Source organism: Anas platyrhynchos, chromosome 5 (genome assembly GCF_047663525.1).
Source record: "Anas platyrhynchos isolate ZD024472 breed Pekin duck chromosome 5, IASCAAS_PekinDuck_T2T, whole genome shotgun sequence".
Classification (NCBI taxonomy): Eukaryota; Metazoa; Chordata; class Aves; order Anseriformes; family Anatidae; genus Anas; species Anas platyrhynchos.
In genome coordinates, this window is record NC_092591.1 from 6853034 (window position 1) to 6869830 (window position 16797).

Here is a 16797-nt window from a genome sequence, read left to right on the forward strand (position 1 = left end):
ACAGTCTCTGCAGTACCCTTTTGTGGTCCTGTCGCAACCCAGTGGCTTTAGTATTGTCTGCTGCTGCCAGCTGCAGCTGTGGGGAGTGGCCGGAGACTCCTACAAGAAAGCAAATTCTCCAGTTGTGCTCTTTTCCCACCTTACCTGCTACCTGGGGTCCTGCACAGCTGATCTCAACATCTCCTGCAGCATGTGTGCTCCCTTCTTGGCCTCTCTGCACAGGGATTTCAGTGTGCAGATGAGGGAACTGGACTCAGGCACTGCTGATTTCAGGTGTTAAAAACCACAGAAGCTACAGCAGGTAATTTCTGGAGAAGGAGAGGAAGATTAGAGCTGGAGGATTGTGCACATCTCTCAGTTTTTTTTCCTGGGAACATCTTATGCTTCACTTAAACCTTTAAATGGGATGCAGAGTTGAACTGAGTCACTTCAATATCAAAGTCATGGGTGCTTACATGGGTAATAGCTGGGTTAGGAAACAGCTGGGTAGCCCGCAGAGACTTAAATCTACCAGGCAGTGTCTTCTCTTCAGGTCACATATGTGGAATGTAAGGATCGTTTGATCAAGAGTAAGCATCCAGGCATTGTTCTGGGGAATATGCAGACTTAAAGAGCTGAGTTCACAATCCCTGAGCACACAAACAGGTCCATTATCACTCAGAGCACTTAAGAGCACTCAGGAGCAGGGCTGCAGCACTGGACTGTAAATTGGCAGTGTCTGCCAAAAAGCCTCGTGCACAAACGCATTTACAGCTTTGTCAGATGTGGGCACCCCAGGTGTTTTAGCACTAATGAGACGTGTCCTGTGCACCTCCTCCTCTTCGGTTCTTGTAAAAATCAGTAATGTTAGTTATGCCAACATTAACAAGTTAGCATTTCATAGGGGTTCATATTTCGGTCTGCGGTATTGGGTTTTCTTAGAAGAACAAAGCTCAGCGTGTTCACTTAAAGGATGTTTACTGTAAGGAAAGTAACAAGAGAAGCACACAACGCTGGCAGACACATCTTTAAAAATTTATAACTGGTTACGTGCTATTTGTATGGGATAGTAGTACCTTGGGATTGTAGTGATGGACCGGGGATCGTTTGCCCTTGTCAGTGTGTGAACAGGCAGCAGAAGGATGGTTTCTGCCCACAAGATATTTAACCTCCATCAGCAGCTCTGCAGGGTGCAGCTCTCCCTCCTCTAATCCAGCCTTCGCTTTTCCTCTTTCACATTGCTTTTGGGGTTTACGTCTGGGTGTAGTGCAATTTGAGAAGGACTATTGTAAAGATATTCCCATGTCTAAGAAAAGTCCTCCTAGCTTTTCAGCAGCTGCAGAATTAATCACACATAGTAATTACATCCGTACATGATCATTATTATACCAGCAGCATATTAACCCCATTAAGCAAATACAATAGCACTAACTCTGGGAAAGACAGGAGGGAGCGAACAAGCTATCAGAGTTTCTATTGGGAACAGGAGAAATTCTTGAAGTAAGGACTTGTCTGAAAACAAACATCTACCTGAGCCCCGGATAACACTGCCAAGAAGTGCAGAAGCTGCTCATGTAGAAAAATTAGGGTCCTCAGATGGTATTTGTTGGTCTGGCATCAGAGTGCCTGAAAGTCATTAGTGGATTTTATTTTATCAAATTCTTTGTGGGGGAAGGAAAGTTATTATCCTTGTTTCATTCCTAGAGGACTAAGACACGGGTTAATTTCTTTAATTGATCCCACTTAGACCAGGAAGCTGAATAAAAAGGTAACTTTTAACCAGCATATTTGGCACTGAACAGGGAGCTTACTTGAGCTCCTAAAGCTCTGTAATTCCTGCTCCCATCTCATCAGTAATAAAAGGGCGATTTTTACCAGGCAGCTGGGATGGCGTCAGCCCAGAGAGCTTGGTAAACAGCAGTAGAGGTGTTGGGCAACTGCTCAGTGCTGACTACTTGCCAGCTGGTCACAGTGGGCTTGTACAAGACCACTTCTCCTTCGACATCTTTCATTGCCTGTCCTTGGATATATCTTGCATCAACTTAAATAAGCTGAGGAAGCTTTGTTCAGGGTAGAAGAGATGTGGCCAGCTGCAGGGAGTCCCAGAAGGACGTCTCAGTAGTGAGCAGCTGGGCACTGGTGTGGAAGATGAAGCGTGGATAAATGCAAGGTATGGTGGTGGGATTCAAACTCAACATGGGTGGACTCAGAGCCTCTTGGGAGTGAGGTATTAAGCTTATAGTAAATACCTTCTGAAAAAAAAATCAATCAAATATGTATTATACAGAGAAAAAAAAAAAAGAAAATTCTGTTTGATTGTAAATATCCAAGCACCTGCACAATGAATGCCATATACAGCTCTGGCTCCCTCCATTATATGCAGCCAGTATATGCTCTGTTTTTATAGATTTTCTGAGGCAAGTGCCGTTGGGCACTGTTGGGTGGATGGACTGACTTGGTGCAGCTCTTCCATGTGAGACACGTGAGACTTGGCACTGAAACCCAAGGCACTTTCAAGGAGCAATTGGGAGATTTTGGTGAGGATGTTCCATAATAATTAAATCCAGTGACAGAATCCAGTGATAGCTTGCACTTGCAGTTATCTGTTAACATTTTCAACGGTTTTGTATTTCTGTGACCATGGTACACTTGCTGTGGATAATGTGAAGGTATTTCAGAACCAGAAGAGTGCATCTGAAGCAGAGTGCCTGGCGATGCTTCTCCCAGTCCCATAGCTGTGAAAAAGAAAGAAAAAATCTTTCATTTTTTCTTTTTTCCCCTCCAAACACAAGCAGAAGACAAAGGAATTGCTCCCTGCTAATTCCAAATTTCCTCTGGAGCCAAATGTTTAATGCAAGCCCGCAGCGAGTGCACGGAGCAGCGTTCGCAGGAGGCCTGATGGCAGGTGGTCTGATAGAGCCGTGCCTGTGGGCACCGTCGCTGGAGATGAGAACCAAACCTAAGTGCCCTCACATCATGCTGCAGCAGAGCTACTGCTGCCATTGCTGAGAAGCTGTGCCTTCATGCATCTCTGAGGCAGCATAAAGCACACTACACGTTGTAGGAAGCACTGAAATTGCCCTTACTGGAGGACAGACCTCGTGCAGCTGGAGAGACCCCTCACCTCCTGCCCCTCGACTTGCAGGAAACAAGCTGTCCGTACTGGCAATTCCCCCTGCTGAGGTCAAGAGGTGCTTCCAGGGAGCACAGCACCCTTCTCTGCTGCCTTTCAAACGAAAGGCAGTGCTGGTCCGTTCCCCAGTGACTCAGACGCCGCGGAGGCTGCCAGATCTCAGCCTCTCCCCGCAGGAGAGCTGCCAGCCGCAGGAGGGGGACCGCAGCAGCAGAGGCTCGGTGGAAGCAGGGAAAGAAATTTGGCTCCTCAGCGACATAGTAGGCAGCTCTCAGCTTGTATAGTAAACAGAGTAGGCCACAAGCTGCCTCTGGCCCACTGCAGATTTTCACGACATGGGGCTGGCCGCAAAAGCTTGAGTCTAATTTTCCTCTGAGCTCTTTTCCCCCCTACAGCTGCAGTGAGCCAGGTTCGGGGATTGCTGCCCCGGTGCTGGTTTCATGGGGAGGTAAAGCCACGGGCTGATGGAGCAGCAGCCTACTGGGACAGGTCAGTCTGAGTTAGTGGGGGTACCAGGGAAGAGATCTTCACGCTGAGCTGTGCAGAGTAGCAGGGATGCTGCCCCCAAGGCTGCTTTGCTGCTGTTTATTTTGTGGGCTGGGAGTGTGGCCATGCCAGCTGGGGGAAATTAAGCTCAAGGCCCTAGGCTTTATTTTACCATGGGTCTTATTAGTCTGGATTGCAGCATGCTGGCATGGTTGTACTGCTTTTGGAAACGAGCTAGCTTGCCTGGAGCGAGGGAGGGAGAGTCCACACAGCGCTGCGTTATGCCCTGCAGTCCACAGCCCGAGAGGTCAGAAGTCTTTGGTTGTTTATTTCCTTTCTAAATATAAATTCAAGCAGGGAGCTGGACCCTTTTGTATTGCAGTGTTTTTGTTCACAGGTCAGTGTTTTTAATAATGGTGGGGCTTAGGGTAAGTGAAAGCAGAGCTCACGCTACGCTCCGTGCTCCAAAACCAGGAACGTATAAATTATAGTTGATTATTCCCCTGAGTTGTCATTATCAGTTAGTTCCCTTGGAAGGATGATGACAGAAATGGGTCATTAGAAGAATCACGGATAAACTGATTGCCTTTGCAGATGAGCTCTCAAGAGGTGTTTTATGGTTGGGGCACTGCTGATGGAGACAGAGCAGTCTGCAGGAGAAGACGTTTGGCCAAACCTCTGGAGTAATACGCAGCGCCAGCCCAAAATGTGTCTGGCTGCTTGCAGCGTTCCTTGATTTAGTGCTTTTCACTCTGGTATTAAATGCAGAGGTGTTGATATTTCGTGTCTGTGAACGTTGTTCGCTCCACTCATCCCAGGGATGAATGATGAGTTCAACATAAAAACGATCTGTGGCAAGAGCTTCTGGTCCAAAGTCTGTATGGAAAGGAGAGCCTGGTGGATGTGGTGCTGAAATTGGTCTTGGCAAAATCTGACGTTGTTCCTGCATCTTCACAGACTTTTGTGTAACTGGAGGCAAGCTTCAGTGCCACACAATCCTAGGTATTAAGAGGTCTGGCTCTTCACATCAGTGAGATAGGTGCCTCAAGAGAAGGTGAGCTCTAAGGCATTTTGAGGAATGTAAGCCTTAATCTTTCTTCTCCTTTTGTGCTTGACAGAGGTGACATGAAAGTAAATACACTGAGGAGTGTAAAGTGCTGAGATACCACAGTAATGAGGCCATTACTGAATCTGAGCATGTAATTAGATGGAAAATGTTTGCCTTCATAATGAATAGATGCTCTCACACATACATTCCTCAGCAAACCGGCAAGTTCATCCTTGCTCTACTTCCACTAATCTCACCGAGCACCCAGGGGTGGATTTTATTTGGCAAAGCCAAGCCAAGAGGAGAGCTTTCCATCTCAGAGAAGCAGACTGGACTGCAAGAAGAGCTGGGAAGTGTTTTCCGATCAGACACCTAAAAAGGTGCTGAAAGGAGCACAATGCGGTACGGGTGAGCGAGCCACAAATGTGGTTAGTGAAGCAGAATAACAGCTCTGCTTCGTACACACCAGCTCTGCAAAGCAAATTTCATATGCTAAATATATTATCCACACCTACTCCTTTATTTCTGTTCAGGCAAGCTCGATTCTTTTGGCTGGTAAAATACACCCAGTGGAATAAATCTGAGAAGAATTAGCAGCCTGATGTCACTTGCTCTGGTTTTGTGCCTGTGTTTACACGGAGGTGAGTAAGGCTCCTGGTATTAGCTCTGCAGTGAGCTGCTTCTCCTCCCAGCCTGCACGTTCTCACCTTAGCCAGATGATGTGTGCAAAACTCCCTCAGACCTTGGTACCGTGCAGGCAGGACAGTGCCAGAGAATTACCTAACAGATCCTGATGTGTGTTAAGGAAAAAGCCTAATTTTCTGGTTTTGATTCTTGGTTTAAGTCATCAGCTGTGCAGTGCTGGGTTGTCTTTAAAGCCAGCTCTGTTACTTCACGCTTGCAAAACTTGAGGCCTCACTAAGGGATGTGACACGCTGCAAGAAACGCATCCATTAAATACCTGGAAAATTGGGATGTGTGGAACACCTGTGAGGTTTAAGCTGTGGCACTTGTTTAGTGTTGAAACAGAGCTCATCTCCAGTGGCAGCATTGCCTACTAGACGGCTGCCCAGTTATGCCACGTGCTGCTTTGGCTGTAGTGACTGCAACTTGGTTGGCTCTGTAGGGCTCTGCTGAAATGAATTCCCGTGTCCCAACACTCGCCTCGCTTACATGCCAGCAGAAAGGAGCCTTTTCAGCTTTCTGCCTGCACGTGGGATTAGTTTGGAAAATGTACTGAAGTTATGCAGAAGATGTGAGATTTCGATTTTTAAAGGAAAGGCAGTTTGGAATTTAAGCAGGGAATTGTCCTACTTAGCTGCTTGTTTGTGTCCAAAATTCAGCCTGGCTGAGTTTCTGGCTGCTTTGAAATTTGTCCTCACAATGAAAAAAGAAAAAAAATAAAGAAAAAAACCACCTTACTCCCCATTTATCTTGAATTCAGGGGAGCTCCCTGCAGCCAGGACGTCTAGGTGAGGGATTAAATGATCGTGGAGGTCTTTCCAACCTTGGTGATCCTGGTGCTTCAGTGCACGTTCTGGTTTGTTAGAGCCAAATAAAGTGACATCTCTGTGAGTATGGCAAGAAATTGTGCCTGGTGGTTATCTGGCTTGGTTTCACGTTGAGTTGAGCTTGAGCAGAGTCCTCTCCTGCGCATTTCATTTCTGATGGGTCTGAAGTCGTTCCAGATCTCAGCCCCTCAGCATCACCCGAGGGATTCGAGTCGAATGTTCCTGTGGGAATCAGCCCTCCTCTTGGGAAATCAGCTCGCGGTGAAGCAGCTCTTTCCTTCCCAGCTACAATCAGCAAACTCTTTTTACGTCAGAGCTCCGCTTTTCTGTCTAACGAGTAGGTCTTTGCTGGCACGGTTTACTCATCTCCAGCGTTGTGTTGGGAGCCAAGTTGGCCCCGCTAGCTAATGATTGGGCTGAACTTTCCCCGCAGTAACTCGATAGCTGTACAGCTGTGCAGGCTCACAAATTGCTCCTCGATTGTCAGTCTCCTGACAGCTTTTTCAGCGGAACAGTTTGAGGAGCGGCGAGCCCTGCTTTGGAGACACAGAAGTGTTTTCACACCTGAAGTGTAATTTCACACCTTGTGTCGCTCAGCAGATAAGTGCGTAAAATAGCACATCAAACGGGAACAGAAGAGGATAGACATGCTGTAGACAAGAGACCGCGGCTTGTTATTTATTTCCTATCTTCAGCACACTCTGAAATAATAATCGCTTGCAGAAACCCAGGCACAGATTTACAGAGGGGTTAGGAGAGGCTTTTTCTGGCCAAGTGATCTGCTACCATCGCCTGCAGAGCGAGGCGAAAGATTGCACAGAGGTGGGGCTGTGGGGCTGCAGAGCTCTGCCTGAGACCACCACGTACCAAGGTGAAACAGTTAATACAGGAGGCAGCAAGAGTTTGAAGGGTGGATTATAGGAACATCGAATTAAACCATCCCTTCCCTTTATTTACTGATCATTTTTTACTCCTTACATTGGCTTAAATAGTGAATAAAATTGAGGCCACCAAAAAAAATAAGACAAAAATTTGGAACAGGCTTTGAAACCATTGTGTGAGATGAAGTCATTTCACTGCACATGCAGGTTTCTTTTCCTTCTTTTTCAGCATCCTTTTCATTTGCTCTTTCAAATAATAGGTCATAGAGGCTTTTTGTAGAGGCTTTTTTTTTTTTTTCCCCAAATGATAGTGACAGTGAAGCCAAGGGAAGCCGTGGTAGGACAGCTCCAAAGAAGCTTTGTTGTGAGGGAGAGGAAGGGAAGGTGCAGATGCACTGTTTGACGTGGAGTATCCAGAGATGCTCATGGTTTCAGTTAGTTTTAGACAGGTTTCCTAGGCTTGGGACCCAGATTTCCTGCATTTTCCAGGAGAATGGGCTGAAGGACTGTTTTTTTCCTTTCTTCTCCCCAGCTGAATATGAGGAAGTCCAAGGGGTGCTGTCATCTGCTGCTTCTCATCCCATGGATTTTACTATGGAGATCATCCCAGAACTCATCTGTTTTGCAGTGCAAAGCTGCGCTAATTTGAGTGTTTTGGCTTCTTTTTGATGACTTGGGGCTTTTGTTTAGTCTGTTAACCATTCCAAACATTTTCTTCCCTCTGTTTTGTCCTAGACACCTATGGAAAGCTCTGCCTGCTCAACTCCATGGGCCAGGAGATGTCTCGCTGCAAGACCTCCATCCGCCGAGGACAGCCCAACCCCGTCTACAAGGAAACTTTCATCTTCCAGGTTGCCCTCTTCCAGCTCTCCGACGTCACGCTCATGATCTCCATATACAACAAGCGCAGCATGAAGCGCAAGGAGATGGTCGGCTGGATCTCCATGGGGCAGAACAGCAGCGGGCAGGAAGAGCAAAGTCACTGGCAGGAAATGAAGGAATCGAAGGGGACGCAGATCTGCAGGTGGCACACGCTGCTCGAGTCCTAATGGTTACGGGGCAGCCTGCAGGTCCTGGGACCCATGGGTTGTGATCCCAGTCAGCGGGAAGCAGCTATCCCACAGCAAGCACTGTGCTCTGCCAGGTCTTGTACGCTTCAACTTGACTGTCAATGTCATCTGTCATGAGCATTGCAAGTGGCAAGGCCTGGGAAGCAAGTTTACTTCTTGTTTTTGCAGGTTGCCCTGCATTTTCCTTATCCAAATAATTATCCCAAGGGAAAAGCAAAGGGCAAGCCTACAGAATCCTCTCTTTGGGCCTTGTCTTGCTCATTTTGTCACAGGCCTAACCATTGCAGTCTGATTTTGATGCTGTTTTCTTCTGGGGTAAATTCTCTCTTCCTTCCCTTATTTATATTAATGAAGTTTGCAAACATTCTTGACAGGCAGATAGCTCAGACAGGCTAAACTGCATGCAGATCACGTTCTCTCTCTTATTACCACGTTTTTGAGTCCTAGAAATAAGCATTTGGTACCACTATGGACTGGATTTTTCAGGCAGCATGGGAAAGCACTGTTGAATTCTCTGTCAACTTTTAAGTGCCTAGGCATTACTACTGTTTCCTGTACTAACAGTTGATATTATTCATTAGGACTTAATACCACAAATATTTTTAACAAGGCACCCTGTGCACTTGTTAGCCTGTATTGCCATAGGTGTGCATGAGAGGTAACTGGCATCAGTTTTATATCGCAGTTATACAGCGCATGTTTAGATGCTTACTTGAAGTTCATGGCTTCTGTCATCATGGATACCAAAAAAAAAAAAAAAAAAAGACCAGAACAAGCTGCACATCCACCTTTGTGCCTGAATCACACTTTCCTGCATCGTTTTGGCCATGTGTTACTTTGCTCTGTAGAAGTGAGGTTCATTCAGAAAAGCATTCCTGTGAGCAGTGTGCAGAATGGCTTTCTGGCCGTGGTTTCTCTCATTCAGTTAAGCACAATTCAAGTTCTCTGGGGGCTCTTGTTCAAATGTTCTATCCTGTAATGTCTTCTGGGGATCTGAAAAGGGACCATTTTTGGCATGCTGAGCAGCAGGGAATGCCAGACCACATCACCTCATCGCTGGGGCAAGCTCTCCTACAGGCAAGAAACAGGATCCGGGGGACCCCTCGTAGAGGGGGTGCTGGCTCTGCCGAACCAACACCGGAGAAAAGTTTTACGTTTCCTGCCTCTGACTGAAACCAGTGCAAGGAGCAGGCTTGCTGGATGAGGTGATGACACTTTTATGTAGTTACTCTTCAGATTCAGTTTTGTCATTTTCCATTTTAATCTTTTTTCCTGTCTCTGTGAGTTAAAGTCGTGGAGTCAATGGATAGGGACACGTCTTCGTCTGCTGCCTCACTATTGAACGTTTAGCAGTCGTTTGCTGTTGCAAAGCTGCGTGTGGCACAGCAGAGGATGTTCATCCTCTCGTGCAGTGATGGTACATAGACAGTAATGTGCCAAGACATTCAAACGCTGTCAGCGGCCTGATTTCGATTCCCTGCTCTCTTTAGGAGAGGACTGGCATTTCTTCATTCCTGCTGATGGTAGCAAGATGGGAAATATTTTGCTGAAAAGGTTTCTCAGTCCTGAATCACCTCATGTTTTGTTTTTATTGTTTACTGAGACCTGGCACCAAACTCTGCCTCCTGCACCACAATTGGCTCCTTCCCTTCGATGGTGCTGTGCAGATCTAACCAGTGCAACTTTGGGCACTGGCTTTTTAACCAAAACTGAGCCTGGGTGCTGGTTTGCCTCACACCCAGTGAAGTGCTAGACCTCGGTTATCACTTGGTGTGGTGCAAACAGGCTTTGTTCGCCCTCACGGGGCAGTCCAACAAGACAGAATAATCTGTAGGGAGAAGGACTTCAGGTATAGGTGAGACAAATTATCCTACAGGTCATGGTTACAGAAAATCTTACACTTACCTGTCTGAGCACCATTTCCAGTGAGACTGGTGGGTGTCCTATGCAGGAGGGCTGTCCTCCACTGCCTTGATAAGCTGGCATAATATCTGCTTTGCACTACTGGAGCTTTGTATCACAAAGCAGGATCTAACCCAAACACAACTACGTTTTTGACTGCACTGTTAACACTGCTGTATTACCAATAGGAGAGAAAATGAGCGTATGAGTGGTAATGAGCAGAACAGGTCTGACTGTGTTTCTTTTACCATGTACTTTTCTTCTGGAAAAAAAAAGCACAGGAAACAGCCCAATTCAAAAGGTGCATTTGCTGATTTCAGATGTTTTCCAATCTCTGCATCTGTTTTTCCTGAACTGCACAAAATGTATATATATGCAAGTGTTTATAAGCAGTTTTATTATCTGAAATGTGTGTGTATAATAAACTTACTGAGATTCTCTTCGTTACTTCTTGAACCTGCAAAGTATTGCTTATGCTTAATTTAATGATTAGCTAAGGGGAAAGCATAACTCGAAAGTATGTTTCAGAACTGAACTGGAGATAACCCAGGTTTTTAATTGTCTGATTAAAAAGAAATCTTGGAAAAGACCATTTTAAAAAGCAATGAAGTAAACTGGTTTTGGACTTCCACACTGTTTTCATATCTACATCTTCTCTGAAGGGAAATTGAATTTTAAGATATATTTCCACTGTAGAATAGTGGGAGGCAGGATACTTGGAGTCAGCTAATATCTGAGCATGTTAAAACTTCTCTCTCAGATGCAGTAGCTTCCTGCATCATTGCAACGGCATTTTGGCCTGATGTTTTACAAGAAGAACTTGGAGGGAAGGAAAAAGGGATGAGGCAAGGGAAGCACTGATTTTTTTATTTTTATTTTTATTATTTTGGAGCTGCTGCTAAACCCGCTGGCACATCCATGCCTTGAGCAGTACACTTGTGAGGTTCATTAAATTCCTCGTGAAGCCCAGAGGGATTTAGGAATCTTGGGATGAACAGTGTTGGAGGTGCTCATGCTTATGAGCTCTAGTTTGGGGGGTTTGTTGCTTTTTTGGTGTATTTCTCTTTGCAGTATTGAGTATCTGTGAAATGAAGAAGGCTTTGCAGCAGCTCCCCTTTATACCAGAGCTCCCGTAATTCTTCCTATTGACAGTTCGAATTAGTCATTGCTAATATTGATACAGGCTGGCCTTGTGCTCCCGGTCTTTCTCATGTAAATACCACTGCCCTTTCAGTCACTGTCTTAACCCCTTGTTTCTTTTAGAAGGGGCTGAGAAGACTGAATTTCCAGAAGTACTTCCATTCCTTGGGAATCTGGCCATGCACTTAGCTCTCCGTTGGCATTGGACCTGGAGCCCAGTGCTCTGCCAGCCTCCGTCCACATGGATGCTGACAGCCATTCTCTGCTCCTGTGGGGCTCCTGGAGAGGAGGGAGGCCATGGGGCGATCAGAGGCTGACCTGTTTTCTGGGAGTGCTTGGGCACTTGCACATCCTCCCTGTGCAAGTTTCCTGACACGTTTTCTAAGGTAATCCATCTCCTTTTGATTCTCTTGTCTGGAATCCCCTAAGAGCTTGTTTGAATTTTCTTCTCTTGGGGAGTGGTGGAAAAAAAAAGCTCCCAAACCCACAAAACCATTGTGTGGGAAGGAGCTAACAGCACTGGCGTAAGCCCAGAGTGCTGTGGGCAAGTGCTCTGGGTACCTCTCTGTACCTCCAGCAGCATCATTTGGCTAGCTGCAGTCTGCTCCCTCCTTGGTCTCCCTCCAGCCAGCACGCCCCTGTCCTGCTCAGCACTCTGCTGTTATTTTACATTTTGTTTTGTTTTTAATGTGTATCGACAGCAGAGCAGAGTGATCTCACCGCGTTTGTATTCTCTGCAGTAATGCTGACTTTCAACTGATGCCCGCAGAAACGAGAACCTCTTTTAGCCCGCAGCGCTGCAGCGACAGCTAACTGAAGTGCCCCTTTGTAAAGCCTTCCTCTGGGCTGTCTGCTGGGCCGTCTGATGAGCCTGGGTTTCCTTTCTGCCGCTGTCTTTAATTACTTGGGCCCTGCTGTGTCCTGCTCGCTTCGGCTTGCCTGCGTTTCCCTCGCGGGGTGGCGCGGGGTGCGCGGTTCCTGGGGCGCGCGGACAATGCCTGCGGGTATTTTTAGCGGCTGCAGATCCCGAGGAGTTGCCGGGTGCTTTACATAATCGACTGATCTTCAATTGTGAACGTCTTCAGATGTTCTTGGACTCGCAGAGCCAGGGGCTGCCAGTTGCTATTGATCATTTCTCCAGCACAAAGCCGACGGCGGCAGCCTGGCAGAGGAGCGGGCGCTTCCTCTGGTGGCGGTTCGCTTTCTCCTTCGGCTGGTGCTGACCTTGCAGCTAGCATGCCTGCAGAGCTTTCCTTCCACTCCCAAATTTATCATCGTCTTTAATCTGTGTGATCGCTGCATTTCATCTCTCGGCTGCCTCCTGCCCTCTGCCACAAAGGTGGACATGGAGGCCAAGCAAAGCCTGCGGCCTGCCGCGGGGCATGGCGGCGGGGCGAGCGGCTGCCTGAGGGGCCAGGCTGGAGGTAGGCCGCTGGTGTCCGGCTGGTCTTCTTCAGCAATAAACACAGCCAGATGCTGGCGGGTCTTAGAGCTTGGAGTTCAGTGTGGCTGATTTAAGTGTTTATTTGGGATCTGGTGCGGATTTAGCAGGCACGACGTGTAAGAAGTTGTGCAAGAAGGGAAAACCCCCAGCAGTGGCCGGGACAGGGGGAGGGAAGGCTGGGTGCTCGCGCTGCTGTGGACCTGTGGGTTTGGTGTTTCTCACCACGACCCCTTAGCCCCAGAGCTGCTGAAGGCATCCACAAGGCACACAGCTTTTTTTTTTTTTTTTTTCCTCCTCCTCCTCCTGCCCAGAGTGAGCGCGTGTCTTCCCGCAGCCTGCGCTGTGGGCCTTAAGAAATGGAAGTGTAAATATTTTGTCTCTCACAGCAGCCCAAGGTCATCTTTCTGGAACAGCAAACAGGCACCGAATCCAAAGAAGATCAGTCCGTCATGTGAGTAAGGTTAGCATCTGCACTTACAAATGACAAAGGCTATTAATCCTCATGCTGTAATCCCCAAGCTGTTTGCCAGCTGGCAGCAGGAAGATGTTCCTGCTCAACCCACGCAGCTATCCGTGTTTTTTCACCTTTATGAAGCAGATATAGGTCAATACTGGATAGCCTGGATAACAAACTTGGTAGCTACCATTCATCTCTTCTAGTGTTAAAATTCATCTCCTCTAGCGTTACAATCCCTCTCTTTTCCACGCAAACCACCCCGTCGGAAGAGGGTGCAGCAGGAGAGCTGCAGGCTGTGCACCCTCTGCTCCCCAAATCAGATGGCTGAAGGCCAGGTTGCTTCCCTCTGCTCCCCCAATTCTCAAAGGAAGGAAAATCAGGGAAAACACGGCATCTGGATACGGCAGGTAAAAGGCCACTTGAGATGTGTTCGATCATCATTTGGGCCTGGGCCCAGTTGAGGGGCTGCAGCTGGGGCCAGAGGGAGCGATGCAGGTGGTTGTGGTGCTCAGTGCTGTCTTGCACAGCACACAGCCACGTGTCCCCTCCATCACCAGCATGGAGCAGTGGGCGGCTGAGTCTGGAAAAAGTTCAAGAGGAGACCCGAGAGCCAGATGGGAACCATGGAGACCCAATGATGCTCATCTCTTCAGAAAATTTGAGAGCAGAGTCTTGGGCCATGCTCATCACAAGTATGGTTTAACAGGAATCTCAGCTCCTAGGGGAGCTGCAGGTGTGAGGAGGTTAGGACGTGGTGACCTCCCAGCCCCTGCTGACTGTGGCAGACCAGCACCACGGGGGTACCAAATGCTCCGGAGGAGCCCCTGTAACTTCGAACCCATTGTGGTTGGATCTGAACTAGAGGAGTGAGACCAAAAGCTGTTCTGGCCATGGGTGAAGAACGAGAAGGATTCAGACACAAACTGAATTCTTTGCTGAGTCCCACGACCATTAATTACCCTTCACCTCCAGGGAAGGCATCTTACCGTGCCAAATGATTCCCTCTCCCTTCATTTCTCAGACTTGCGAGAACATTGCAAACTTCTCTTCTCATTAACAGCTGGGAAAAATCATATAATTTTGCCAGTTTTCCTCATCCCTGTTGTGTCTTGTTAACACTTTCCAGGTGCTTTCCTTCACACCACCTCCACCGTGCCATCTCTCAGCCTTTCATTAATATCAGTAGAGATCTGCTCCAAGTCAGGGCCGTGCCTGGCAGCAATATTTTACATTCATGGTGCTCAGGATAAAACCTGTTCTCCGATCTCTTGCTGTCACTATGTGGCATCTCAAGCACAAGGTTTCCAATTAAGCCAGTCCCACATCCCTCCTGTTGGCCTCTGCTGGCGCGGCTGTGTTTTTTGTCTTGCTGGGCTCTATTCCCTGTTGTAACTCCATCAACTTTTTCCCAGCAGAGAGTTTTGCCTCCTGCTTGTCATGAAGAGTAAGTGGAGTAATCATTTGGTAGACTTAGCATTTAAATATTGCGTGGCATTTATACATGTGTATATAAAAACGTTTTTTATGGTAGAGTGCCCCCGGGCATTTGCATGAAGCACATTTCAACGTACGTTCGACTGTTGATTTAAGCACACTGTACATAATAAGTCATTTTTAGTGCATATTGGCTTCTTTCTCTATTGGAACAATGCACTTTTCTGGCAGGGATGGGTCTTCGTAGCCCCTTGGCTGTATTTACTGCTGGCCTTGGTGGATTCTCCGGCCAAGGTGTGCATGGCCTCTCTTGCACGTGCCCTGGGATGTGACAGTGTTGCATCTCCAGCTGCTTGGTGGGTGGATGCTAGAGCTTTTGGGGTGCCTTGGCACCAGGCAGCACAGCAAGCTCAGTCCCTGCACCTCCCTCTGGTGCTTGGAATAATCCCCTGGGTGATTTTCCTTCCTTCTCTGCCGTCATGTCCTTGGGCTGGTTGGTACACCGAGAAATGCGGAGCGACCTGTGGCTGAGCGTGCGTCAGGAGTAACACGGGTCTCAGCTCTCCTTTCCCAGGAAACGCGATGTATCCTCTATAAATCGATCACTTAACATCACATCAATATGGACAAATTAATACAAATGCCAGCTCTCTAACTCCTGTCTCTATAAAAGCAGGTCTTGTAGAGCTTGGATTTATTGCCGATTTATAAATATGTCTATAAAAGGAGAACTGCTCTGCTCTGAAGGTTACACGGAACAAATTCATGTACCCTTTTCACTTTCATAAAGTTCAAAGATTGCACTGAAAATTGTACCTCCTTTCTAGCTAGTGGATGACTGGTGCTGACTGGTGAGGCCACGGGAATGGTATGAGCATCGTTCCACTTGCTACGTGTGGGACTGGAAGAGATAAGCTGAAGTGCAAAACTGTGATAAAAAAAAAAAAGATGAAAAATACGATGAAAAGATGTTTGGATATTCAACAGGAAGAGTGATATGGGTTTATTCTTAGCTTTTCATGTACTTGACAATGAAACATTTTTATTCTACTTAAGTGTTAACGTGCATGATCATACAATATATTGCCTCTCGCTAATTATATGCTGTGTTAGGAATACTAATGTCTAGATGATATCTGACTGGGGAAAAAGAAAAAAAAAAAAAAGCATTAAACTCAGTTTCTGCAGAATTCTGGGCTGAAATTACCCACACGCACACACAACCATCCACACCCCACCAGCACTCCTGTTTTGTTTCGGTGAGCAATGCCGCTCTGGGTTTTTATCAATAAACTGGAGGCAGATGGCTCATGTAGACATGCAAGAACCAGCGCGGCGTTCTTGTTGTGGCAGATCCGAGTGAATATGCATCTAGGAGAGGCGCACGCGTTGTGTTCAGAACAAAGATGCAGGTGGCTGGTGCATAATGCATGGCTGGGGGGAATGGGAATGTGCCCCCTCTGTCCCCCTGTCTGTCTGCACGGATGGACAGGGGGACAGGGGAGCTCTGGGTGCCCCCTGTGGCCGGGGTGGCCAAGGGGAGGATGTGTTTTGCTTTGGAAATAGAGCCAAGAGCTTGAAAGTCGTCTTTCCCATGAGGGCTGCTCCTGGTTAGCCGTGTCTTCTGCATTTGCTCGGTCCCTTGGGCTGGACCACGGTGGTTGTGGTGCCGGGCACAGCACCATGGTGGTGAGGGACCTGTCCGTGTCTGGTGGCCACGTGGCCTGCAAATACCCTCAATCGTGCTTTGCTTGCATGTGCTACGCTTCCATCAGGTAGCAGCTGTAATCCACGGCTGTGTTAAGCTCGGAAAAGATGAAAGTTAAATAATAATTCAGAATCAATGATTCTGAACTGGGGTTGATTTTGAAGGAGAGCACCAAGAGCAGTGATTTATTAGGAGGAACCAGGATTTCTGAATCCCTGCTGGTACCTTCAGGGCTGGCTCTCCAAGGCCAGCCCAGAAACATCTCCTTCTCCTGGTGGCTTCTCCCTCCAGCAGTGGCTGCACGAGCCCAGCCTGGGCATGCGGCAAACCCAGCCCAAAAAAACTCACCCTGCTGGTGCAAATCTGGGCTGGCTGACAGCACACTGTTTCCCCATGCATTTTTCTGAAACGCGTTTACAATTCATGCTGCCCGTCTCCCACCCTTGACTCCCCTGCGAACGCCAGGCTCTGTTTTGTTTTGTTGTGTTCCCATTATTCTGCTCTTCCTCCAGCTGCATGTTAATCCACCGCTCGGAGCTGCTTCGTTCCTTGGCAAAGCACCAAGTGCTGTTTTGCCAAGATATCCCTGATGTCATCCCCATTC

At 47.5% G+C, this 16797-nt stretch overlaps 1 protein-coding gene across 6 annotated transcripts in view; it reads left to right on the plus strand.

Moving 5' to 3' along the window:
• SYT16 (synaptotagmin 16) overlaps positions 1–10457 on the plus strand; it is a 95797-nt gene extending 85340 nt beyond the window's left edge. For all 6 annotated transcript variants that reach the window (XM_072038177.1, XM_072038179.1, XM_072038178.1 and 3 more), the window contains one exon: positions 7774–10457. In XM_072038177.1, the coding sequence (XP_071894278.1) occupies positions 7774–8087 (314 nt within the window). In that variant the 3' untranslated portion in view covers positions 8088–10457. The remainder of the gene's footprint in view (positions 1–7773) is intronic.
• The last annotated feature ends 6340 nt before the right edge of the window (positions 10458–16797 follow it).